General features: G+C 34.1%; 1 protein-coding gene across 1 annotated transcript in view; it reads left to right on the forward strand.

Annotated features, from left to right (window-relative positions):
• MSH4 (mutS homolog 4) overlaps positions 1–7,650 on the forward strand; it is a 116,478-nt gene extending 108,828 nt beyond the window's left edge. The window contains exons 19-20 of the mRNA XM_044236441.1: positions 890–978; positions 7,419–7,650. Of these exons, the coding sequence (XP_044092376.1) occupies positions 890–978; positions 7,419–7,610 (281 nt within the window). The 3' untranslated portion in view covers positions 7,611–7,650. The remainder of the gene's footprint in view (positions 1–889; positions 979–7,418) is intronic.
• The last annotated feature ends 4,837 nt before the right edge of the window (positions 7,651–12,487 follow it).

Raw genomic sequence — 12,487 nt, forward strand, 5'->3', positions numbered from 1 at the left:
TTTAAATTGATCCATAAATATAAATTTCCTAAAATAATTTTAGCTATGAATGTGACCCTCTTGTGGGGCGGGAAGCATCTTTGTTTTGCTATTTGAAATGAGAAATCAACTGCATAACTTAATTTGTGTCAGATACTCTATTTTTATAAGCTTTAATTTCATCTATTACATGGGGATAATTTTCCATGTATGTAGGGCTTATGAAGATTAAATGCATTATCAAACATCTGTTTAATATAGTACCTAGCAATTAGTAACTTCTCAGTAAATGTGCTAGCGTTGTTTCTGTTGCCTCTAAAGAAGTACATACAATTAACTGCTAACACACAGTAGAAAGCCTTTGTGGCATTTATACAACAAAATTAGGCTCAGGGAACATGAGAATACTAGGTAGTACTTTGAATTGCATAAAAAATAGTCATCTATAGTTATATCTTGTGAGAAATCCCCCTCTCAGTGATCTGCTGGACAGATGAATATTCAGCTTTAGGGTTATCTCTGTGACTAGGGTTATCTCTCCTTCCTTGCAAAGCTCATATTCTTTGCCCTTCTATTAACCAACTGCATTTGTAGTTGGAATTTCATTGTTATTATTCAGTTTTCTAGTTACCCCTTTTCTTTTCCCTATCATGTTTTCCTGTCTCAGATATATGTTGAGAAGTAATTGATATTCTAACTTGTCATACATCTTGGACAACTAATTAAATCTTATGATTGGTAAATTGTCATTTAGAACTTTGGAAAACTTAATTTTGAGAATGGCTAAGTTCTTCATAAATCCCTGTAGGATGGAAGTTTAAATCTGTGAAGAAAAGATTATTACTGCTTAAAATAAACGTAATACCTGCCATAACAACAACAACATATAGCCCGTTGTCTATAATTTTAGGATTAAAAGCTGCAGAGGTGTCATCACTCCCATCATCAATTGTCTTGGATGCCAAAGAAATCACAACTCAAATTACGAGACAAACTTTGGTAAGAAACTTTTTAGCAGTAAGAATTGGTTTTCCAATTCAGGAAAATACTTCTAGTGTACATTATTATAATGGTGTTGTACCTAAGTATATGATAATATTAATGATTAAAGCATTTAAAATAAAACCTAATTTTTTTTTAAAATTATTTATTTATTTATTTGACAGAGATAGCATAAGTAGGCAGAGAGCAGCGGGCAGGGAGAGAAAGAGAAGCAGGGTCTTCACTGAGCAGGGATCCCGATGTGGGGCTCAATCATGGGACTTTGGGATCATGACCTGTGTCAAAGGCAGCCACTTAACTGACTGAGCCACCCAAGCCCCTAAAAACCTAATTCTAAATAAGGCAAATCTTTTTTTACTTCTCACAATTTTTTTGGTTTGGTCTATTTCAACCTTTCCCAACAAATCAACCAGTAAGTTAGTAGTCAAAAGTTAAAACAGTTTGGTTCCTGTAATACTTAATGCTACAGGGACGCCTGGGTGGCTCAGTTGGTTAAGCAGCTGCCTTCGGCTCAGGTCATGATCCCAGCGTCCTGGGATCGAGTCCCACATCGGGCTCCTTGCTCAGCAGGGAGCCTGCTTCTCCCTCTGCCTCTGCCTGCCTCTCTGTCTGCCTGTGCTCGCTCTCTCTCCCTCTCTCTCTGACAAATAAATAAATAAAATCTTAAAAAAAAAATACTTCCTGCTACACTAACTTTATGATGAAAAAATAAGTCTATATAAAGTAAGCATTAAAAATAAAAATCACTCTGGGGCACCTGGGTGGCTCAGTGGGTTAAGCCGCTGCCTTCGGCTCAGGTCATGATCTCAGGGTCCTGGGATCGAGTCCCGCATCGGGCTCTCTGCTCAGCAGGGGGCCTGCTTCCCTCTCTCTCTCTCTCTGCCTGCCTCTTCACCTACTTGTGATTTCTGTCAAATAAATAAATAAAATCTTAAAAAAAAAATCACTCTGATGAATCACAGACCTGTACCCCTGAAACAAATAATACATTATATGTTAATAAAAAATAAAAGAAAAAAAGAAAAATCACAGGTTGCCTGGGTGGCTCAGTCAGTTAAGTATCTGACTCTTGATCGGCTCATGTCATGATCTCAGGGTTGTGAGATTAAGCCCCAAGTTGGCCTCTGCACTGGGTGTAGAGCCTGCTTAAGATTCTCTCTCTCCCTCTCTCCCAACCCCCACTCATATTTGTTCTCTCTAAAAAATAAATTAAAATTAAAAATTAAAATTACTATGCACCATACTTTAGCATCTTTTTTTTTTAAGATTTTATTTATTTATTTGACAGACAGAGATCACAAGCAGATCACAAGAGATTCTCTGCCTGCCTCTCTTGTGAGGCAGGCAGAGGGAGAGGGAGAAACAGGCTCCCTGCTGAGCAGAGTCTGACGTGGGGCTTGATTCCAGGACTCTGGGTTCATGACCTGAGCCGAAGGCAGTGGCTTTAACCCACTGAGCCACCCAGGCGCCCCACTTTAACATCTTTAAAATAGTATTTAAGATTCTCATCCATTATCATATATAAGCCTCCTGACCCTTCATGAAGCGGTTAGGTTTTTCTAGTATAAGATTAATAAGCTGTTACTTTTACTCATTTTTTTGCAACTGAGGTTCACAGAGGTTAAGTGTTTTGCTATTGAACTCACATCTATTGACTCAAAATTTGGAAATCTTTTTTTTTAATATCAGCTTGCTTTATGTTTTAAGAATACAGTGTGTTCAGTAAACTATGTGCGTTATGAAATTTTCTTCAGTAGTAACGGTTTCCTTTGTCTTTCTCTCTTAACCTGCTTTTAATTTTTATTGTATCCCTTTTGTATCTTGAGTTTCTAGACTATCTTCATGACTTTACTTACCTAATCCTCCATTTGAATCTCTTCAACAATTTTGGCAGTGTTGGCTTCTGAAGAATCTCTCATTATCTAGTTCCTTAGTCTTCATCTTGCAAGATTCCAATTATGTCAAGCCTTCTTGAGTTGCCTTCTAGGCTTTGGCTTTCCTGATAATGATTGTCAAAATATATTCTAGATAAACTAATCTTATGCACATTGATATATTCTACAGCAAATTGATATATTCTACCTTTAGTCAAATATTTTATTGGATAGTTTTTTCCCCTTTTATTGTTCTGTATAGTTTCTTTAACTCTCAAAACATTTCTCCTCTTCCCAAACTTTACCCTCAGTGTCCTCACTCTACAGAAAATTCATTTCCTATATTTTTTGAGAGACTTGCAGTTATCTTGATGAATCCTTGAACTTCTTGAAAACTCTATTTTGGAATATCTGTTTTTCACCCAGTTCTCTTCTTTTCTATCTCAGAGAAAAAGATTATCTTTCAATTTATTCAAGGCTAACTTTTCCACATTCTTTCCATATCCAATAAGATATAACTTCATCAAATTCCTTTCTTCTCTCTCTCTTTTTAAGATTTTATTTTTAAATAATTTCTGTACCCAACATGGGGCTCGAACTCACAATCCTGAGAGCAATAGTCACGTGTTCTACTGACTGAGCCAGTGAGGTGCCACATTTTTTTTTTTTTAAGATCATTTATTTATTTATTTGACAGAGAGAGATCACAAGTAGGCAGAGAGGCAGGCAGAGAGAGAGAGAGGAGGAAGCAGGCTCCCTGCCGAGCAGAGAGCCCGATGCGGGACTTGATCCCAGGACCCTGAGATCATGACCTGAGCCGAAGGCAGTGGCTTAACCCACTGAACCACCCAGGCGCCCGAGGTGCCACATTTTTTTAAAAAGATTTTTTAAAAGTAATTTCTGTACCAAATATGGGGCTTGAGCTTACAATCCTGAGATCAAGAGCCATATGTTCTCCCAACTGAGCCAGCCAGGTATCCTTTGTTCCCCTTCTCTTTGTATCCTTAGTGTTTGTTCACTGGCTTTTCCTTTTCCTATGAATATGCTTAGGTAGGTTTTTCCTAAGAAATCCTTCTTTATTACCTTACTTCTCAAAAGATATTTCTCTTTTTTTTTTAACTGCCAACTTCTTAAGAGATTATAATAACCATTTACTTCCGTTTTCCACTTGCAAACTAGATCTTGTCATCATGCCACTGAAACTTTCTTTGTGAAATACCAACTAATGATTAATGATTAACTCTTATGGCATTTTTTTTTTCACTTCTCATCTTCCCTGGTCTCTCTGTGGTGTTTGATACTACCCTTCTTTCCCTTTTCATAATTCTTTTCTGTCTTGGCTACTGTGAAATGGTCTTCTCCTGGATGTCTTCATTTTCCTACCTCTGATTACCCCTTTTTTTCTTTTTTCACCAGTGCTTTTTTTTTTGTTCAATTTTTATTTAAATTCTAGTTAATTATACAGTGCAATATTGGTTTCAGGAGTAGAATTCAGTGATTCACCACTTACTTACAATATCCAGTGCTCATCACAACAAACACCCTCCTAATACCCATCACCTATCTAGCCCACCCTCCTTACCTCCTTCTATCAACTGTCAGTTTTTACTCTATTGTGAAGAGTCCCTTATGGTTTGTTTCCTTCTCTCTTTTTTTCCCTCCCTCCTATATATTCACTGCTTTCTTTCTTAAATTCCACAAATGAGTGAAATCATATTGTATTTGTCTTCTCTGACAGATTTATTTTGCTTTAGCATAATATACTCTAGCTCCATCCATCCATCTGTCTTGCAAATGGCAAGATTTCATTTTTGGCTGAGTAATATCCCTATCTATCTATATATATATACCACCTCATCTTTATCTGTTCATCTGTTGATAGACATCTGGGCTCTTTCCATAGTTGGCTATTGTTGATAATGCACATAGCCCTTCAAGTCTGTATTTTTGTATCCTTTGGGTAAATACCTACTAGTGTAATTCCTGGGTCATCAGGTAGTTCTATTTTTAACTTTTTGAGGAATCTCCATGCTGTTTTTAGAGTGACTGCACCAGTTTGCATTCCCACCAACAGTGCAAGAGGGTTCCCCTTTCTCTTCATCCTCACTAATATCTGTTGTTTCCTGTGTTGTTAATTTAGCCATTCTGACAAGTGTGAGGTGGTATCTCGTGGTTTTGATTTGTATTTCCCTAATAATGAGTCTTTTTACGTGTCTGTTAGCCATCTGGATGTCGTCATTGGAGAAATGTCTATCTCATGTCTTCTGCCCATTTCTTAACTGTATTACTTGTTTTTTATGTGTTGAGTTTAATAAGTTCTTTATAGATTTTGGATACTAACCCATTATCAGATATGTTATTAGCAGATATCTTCTCCCATTCTGTAGGCTGCCTTTTAGTTTTGTTGATTGTTTCCTTTGCTGTGCAGAAGCTTTTTATCTTAATAAAGTCCCAATAGCTCATTTTTGCCTTTGTTTTCCTTGCCTTTGAAAACATATCAAGCAAGAAGTTGCTGCAGCCGAGGTCAAAGAGACTGCTGCCTGTGTTCTTCTCTGGGATTTTGATAGTTTCCTGTCTCACATTTAGGTCTTTCATCCATTTTGATTTTATTTTTGTGTATTTTACCAGTGCTTTTTATCATTCTACTTATTAAATGGAAGTTTCCCTAAGATTTTGCCCTTCCTTCTGTGTTTGAAACTATATTCTTGGTGAGCTCATCCATTTCTCAGCTTTCATTTTCACTTCTTTTTTTACTTTGAATCCATATATTTTTCTTTGTATTTCTTCTTGAAATATCAGTTTATGTTTTCATTCTTTAATAGGACCAAAATTAAATTTTTAATATGAAAAAAATCTCATTTTTTTGCTCCTAAATTTCTGTGACCCATTATAATCATCTTTGAATCCTTCTTAATCACCTTTCATTAACACTATGCAGTAGATTCTCTTTTTCAATCCAGCATGTATACATATACCAGATTACCTCCTAAGCATGACTTTTATCATGTTTTCCTGTTCAGAAACTTTTGGTTGTTTCTTATGAAATTAAAGTGAAACTCCTTAGCCAGGGACTATCCTAAATTTCTGAGGATTTCCTGTGGCTTAGGAATTCACATTTTTAACCAGTCTTCAGATGATTCTTAAACACACTAAAGTTTGTTAACTACAAACTTTTTTAAGCTTTATGATCTCCCTTTGTTTACTACCCCAACCTTAGATAACATTTCTTAATTTAACTAAAACCTACATTTCTGCCACATTGAATTACTGGTCATTTCATCATTTTGACCTGTGTACCAGGATTTCTAATGTGTTTGCTCTTGCTGTTTCCTCCATCCAGAATGCCCTTACTTCTCTGTTCTTCTGTCTATCAAGAGTCATTCCAAATATTCCACCCTACTTAAGCTTTTCTTGAACTGAGCTGGGAATGAATTCTCCTTCCTCTAAACTTTGAATCTCTCTCCTGAGACTTACCATAATTACCTAAATCAGCTGCTTATGAATATGTCTCTTTCACTATAATAATATGTCTCTTTCTTTGAGCCTCTTAAGTTCCAGTGGCATGTCAGACAGACATTTTTGTATCCCCAGTAGACATAAACACAAGGTTGGGGGCCTGGAATATAGATGATAATAGATATTCAGTAAATGTATTATTTACTGAAGTAAATAAGTATTATTTAGATAATAAACTGATAGTTGATCATTCAATGTATCAGATAGATGGGTGAATATATGATAATCTTATTTTACTTCATGGAGTTGGATTCATTTTACTTACAGTGAGAGAAGAAAATTATCTTGAATTGCTTTCTATTGAGAAAGAGTTGGAGGGATTTTATTTTCCAGAGTAAAAGGAAACTAACTAACTTTACATTAACAGTTAAGACTGAAAATGTTAATTCTTCTATCTAGCTCAGGAAACAAGGTGGATGAAGAATTTTCCAGCTGTACTCCTATCCCTTTGAATAGTAATTCAAAGAATTACTATTCCCCTTATAAACAGTATTTCTTGGGCAACCTAACTATAGATTGTTAAGAATTGGCATAATTTCAAGTAGCTATTTATAGCACTTATTTTCAAATGTGCAATATATTTTCTTAGACTCTAGCAGTTTCTATACATTAAATCTCTCAGAGGGACAAGCAACTTACTGTTGACCCATTCTATCTACCAGTTTTATCTATTGGGGAATTAAAGTAGGAGATAGCAGAGTAGTACTTTGGGTGACATTTAAAATGAATACTGAATAGCAATGAGCAATTATGTTGAGTGAGAAATTTGACCTATTTAGCAGATCTTTTTTCATTGAAAAGTGATTTTCAAGAATATAGGAATCTATGATAAAGTAAATACTCATGAAAAATTTTATTCTTTCAAAACAACATTTCTTCATTTTTTCTGGTATGTTCTTTGCTAGTTGAATGGAATTGATGTATCCAAAGAAATTAGTTACCTTTGAGTTCTGCATTTCTATGAAAGGAAAGAGAAATTTGCCAAAATTTTAAAGCAAAGTCATACTAATCATATTTTAATTTTTATCTATATTTTTTCAATAACAGCAAAACCAAAGGAGTACCCCTGAGATGGAAAGACAGAGAGCTGTGTACCATCTAGCTACTAGGCTTGTTCAAACTGCTCGAAACTCTCAGTTGGATCCAGACAGTTTACGAATGTATTTAAGTAATCTCAAAAAGAAGTATGAAACAGATTTTTCCAGGGCTGAACAAGTTTCAGGAAAGACTGAAGAATAGTAACAATTTATATGTACAAATCAAATAGTATATGTTAATATAGGGAAACTAGGATTCATTTTTCCTAAGAGCAAAAGAAAATATTTGCTTAATTTTATATCTTAATGGAAAACTACATTACATTATACTAACCTCAGAATTATTATCTATCTATTGTATATAAAAAAATTTGTTATAACTTAAAATATGAAAACCATTGAAAGGACTTTTTTATGTTGGAAAAATGTCAGTATAACATTATAGTTTTTCTCATTTATGAAAATTCATGTTATTAATTCTTAAGTGTATTTATACCAAGTTATGGTTTAAAATGTTACTGTAAATGCCTTAGTTTTTGAAAAAGAAAAAACCACCTTTTTCTTTTTTTCTAGTATGGAAACTTAGATGAGTTATTTTACACTCTCTTTTGAAGTAATAAGACCCTATGGCTCAATAATTGTTTAATTAGTACCCCCAAATTCCAACACTGGATACTTACAGAGTTTGTTAAAATGATATTGGAAGTTTTAAAGTGTTTTTTTTTTTGACATTGAGTATAGTTCTAAAGGGTGAAAATAAACAAATAGATATTTTGTAATGCAGAGAATGTTTTTGGAAGGGGGAGTTGCCATCACTCACCCTTTCAGTTTTCCAAATATAAGGCATTCCATTTTCTACTCATCAACCTCTTTTCCAAGTTTCAGTTTTGTCCATCTTTATTAGGTGAGTAACCAAAGCAGCAAAAAGGTAATATTGATTCATTTGCCTCCAGGAGCATTTTATAGAACTGTTTTTCCATAGGCATGTGGCTTACACCATCATTTCAGAGTTTACCTGAAGGTCATTCTTGTTTCATAAAATAACTGTAAAGAGCAGGGCTATTGTCTTCTCAAATACCTTATTTCTACAATTCCATCGCATTAGATGACTTATTTATATGATCTTAGCACAAAGGCCCCAAATGGGGAAGTTATTCTTTTATTGGACAATTAAGTATCTGGAACTCAGGGCATACATTCAATAAGCTGCAGAATTCATACTAATTTGGCCAAAAAAATATATTCACAGACTGGTTAGGGCCCTATTTTTTTGTTAATGTATTTGTATTTTATAAAATCTAATGTTTTTTACTTTATTAAATTCTAATAGTGAGATATATTTTTTATTTTATTTAAATGACATACGTTTTTATTTAAATGACATACGTTTTGAAATGTGAATGTAAATTGGTGTTCATATATTAATTTGATACTTGTTAAACATCCCATTAGACTACTTATATTCCCTATTGTCATGTTTTAGAGAGTACCACAATATCTGAATTTGACCATTAACCATGTTTTAATTCACAGTCTTTAAAATGAATTATATTGTATGTAGTCATTCCTAAAAGCAGTTTGATAACTTAGGTTTGCCCCAAATTTTTAAAAGGGACTGAGGATGAAAAGGGCATGGCAGATTAGGAAGAAAAGGGAAGAAGCAATAAAAGGCAGAAGGGGAGTATGCAGTGGGAGAAAAACAGGCAAGCAGAGATAAGAGCAAAGTATTAAATATGCAGAATATCATTTCCTTAAATATATTAATTTCCCTTTAGGTTTAGCCCTAATATTAGATTCTACCAGACTTTTAAGAAATTTTTCATGATTTAGAACTTTTGATGCAGAAACTGTAGCCAACTGATTAATCCCTTTTGTTTTAGTTTAGAATACTGAAATAAAAATAGGTTTATATCTTCTTAAAATTAAATTTTTTTCTTCAGTTGTTTTGTGTGTAGCCAAAACACAAAAAAGCAAATTAAATGAAGATACAATTATTATGCTATGGCACTATAGAATAGAAATGAATACTAGGGCGACAATCCATTCTTTAATTTTAAGGTCTACTTGGTCTCCTCTTCAGTACCTTTTTGCTTTGCTTTTCTCTAAAATTATAGATCATTATCTCATAATCCAACCTTTTAAGATAAATGTTCATTATGCTATAAAAAACTCCTTTAATTTCCACCTCAAAGCCATTTTTTTAATCTGTTCCATCTTTCTCTTCACATAAAGTAGTATTTTTCAAGTCTAGGGTGAAGGTATGTGGGAGTAGAAGAAAAAGGCAGCTTATACTCATGCTTAGAAAGTAGTGCATTTGTTTGTTTTAAAATTTGCATATAATACAATTAACTTTTTTGATGTAAAATTTTATGAATTTAGCACATTTTTGGATTCAGGGAACCATTAGGACAATCAGTTTGTTCACCTAACAGTTCCTTCCCCTTCACATCATTCCCTTAGTACTGTCCCTTTGTTGTGAAATCCACCCCTGACCCCTAACTTTAACCCAGCAATCACTGGAAATTAACCATTCCATCCCTATAGTTTTGTTTTTTTCCATAATGTTCAACAAAAGGTATCATATAGCATGGGATCTTTTGAAACTGGCTTCTTTTACTCAGCATAATAAATTCTACAAATTGTAGAATTTGTCCATGTTGTTGTGTCCTTTTATTGCTGACTGTTTCATTGTTTATATGTGCCTTAGTTTACCCATACACTCTTTGAAAGACAATTGGGGTTCCATTTTTGGTGATTAAGAATGGAGCTGCTATAAACATTCTTGTATAGATTTTTGCATATTAAGTTTTAATTTACCTAGGTTAAATAGGAGTAGAATGGCTTTGTCATCTTGTAAGTATGTGTTTAACTTCGTAAGAATTTGCCAAACTGTTTTCTAAAGTGTTCTTAAATTTTGCATTCCCATCAGCCATGGCTGAGAATGTTCCACATGTTCTCTAACACTTGGTATTATCAGTTTTTTTTTTAATTTTAGCCATTCCAATATGTATATAGTGAGTAATGCATTTTTTAATTTTAAAGCTGTTCTGCTAATTCTTTAGCAAACAAAAACTATTCTGACTTTTTAAAAAAGATTTTATTTAATTATTTGACAGAGACATAGCAAGAGAGGGAACACACGTAGGGGGAGTGGGAGAGGGAGAACAGGCTTCCCACGGAGCAGGGAGCTCAATTCCAGGACCCTGGGATTGTGACCTGAGCCAAAGGCAGACGCTTAATGACTGAGCCACCCAGGCACCCCTCCATTCTGACCTTTTTAAGCAAATTATATCACTATCTTATACACTAGTGTTAAAAAATATTCAAATGTCAATAAATTGTGTGTAGTATGGACTTCCTACATGCTTATTTATGAGCTTAAAATATGCTCAATTGTAATTAAATATACTTTAGTTAAATGTATGAATTCAATTCTATAATGCATTTCTACCTCACAGTCAAGAAAATGGAAGGAAAGGAAAAGTAAATGATCTAGTTATATTGCTGCTTTGCTATTTCCATTCTATTATTTAGAAATTTAAATTACACAGTTGTTTATCTTACTATAGGACCAGAATGAAAACCCATTTTGTATAAATTGTCAAAATTTTGAATAGTCCCCAGAATGCAAGTAGAGAGTGAAAATGGCTACTAAGTGCCATAATCTACCAAAATTGATCCTAGAATAAACAGCAATGGGTGAGAAACAGATTTTATTGTCAAGAACTGTGAAGGTGGAACTATGTATGGTGATGAATGTTAACTAGACTTATTGTAGTGATCATTTTGCAATACATGCAAATGTTGAATAACTATGTTGTATACCTGAAACTAAAATAATGTATGTCAGTTATACCGCAATTAAAAGAAAAAAAAAAAAAAACCTTTGAAGGGTCTGGGATTTTTACCTTACTTGCAAACTAGCGGTTTAGCATACCACAGTTTAATGTGTGCTGTCAGAAGACAAAAGATTCTTGGGTCAGAAACAAAAGACTTTCTTGCTAATGGCACATCATGCAGTGTGAGTTTCATGTTTGTGTTGATTTCAGATATCCCCATCCTCTAAGATATGGAGTGGTCCAGTTAGATATGTACACAGTGGATTTACACTATAGCTGAGGAACCCAAAGCTAGGGGAACCCTTTTATTATAATGAGCTTCTAGCAAACCTGCTTGACTTTTCTTTCAGAGGAAGACATAAACTTTATTATATTGGACCCTGAAGAAACTTGCCACTGCTTAGAGGGAGACACTATCTCTGTCTTGCAAGGCTGTTCATTATACAAACATCCTCAAAAAGGTAGTCAAATATAAGACAGTGCCTCTACTCAAAAGACAGATGGAAAAGTGAGACACCTGTGGAAAATTGTCTCCCAGTTCTCTTCTGGGTATTGCAGCAGCTTGACCACCTTGTTATGTAGAGAAGTCTAGTACCCTACAACTCGAAAAGAGCTAAAAGATTACAGTAGAATAAATTTTATTTTTTAAGATAATAAATTTCTTTGCAACTAAACATATAGATTTAATTAATATTTTCATTTTGATGTTATGTTGGATCAAAACTATTCTTTGCTTTCTTTGTATCAAAATCCATATAGTTTAGGCATAGGTGAAATGGGTAAAGGCAGTAAACAGGTACAAATTTCCAGTTATAAAATAAATAAGTTCTGGGGATGTAATGCACAGCATGGTGACTGTAGTTAATAATACTGTGTTGCATATTTGAAAGTGGCTGAAATTAGATTTTAAGCGTTCTCATCACAAGAAAAATATTTTAACTATGTATGTTGATGGATGTTAACTAGACTTATTGTGCTGGTCATCTTGTAATATATACTTATATTGAATCATGTTATGCACCAGAAAGTAATATATATGTCAATTATATCTCAACTTAAAAAGCACTACTGATCTAGTATTTAGAAGTATCACACACCAAAACACTAAAGCTCCATATTGTTTTAGGGGCTAATTAGTTCCAAATATTATCCATTTCTGTCCTTTTACTACTGACCCCCACCCTTTAGCTGACTAATTCTTCACCTTGTATTTGTGACTTTGGCTTCTTGGGGAAGGGAT

This window comes from Neovison vison, chromosome 2 (assembly GCF_020171115.1).
Source record: "Neovison vison isolate M4711 chromosome 2, ASM_NN_V1, whole genome shotgun sequence".
NCBI classification, from domain to species: Eukaryota; Metazoa; Chordata; class Mammalia; order Carnivora; family Mustelidae; genus Neogale; species Neogale vison.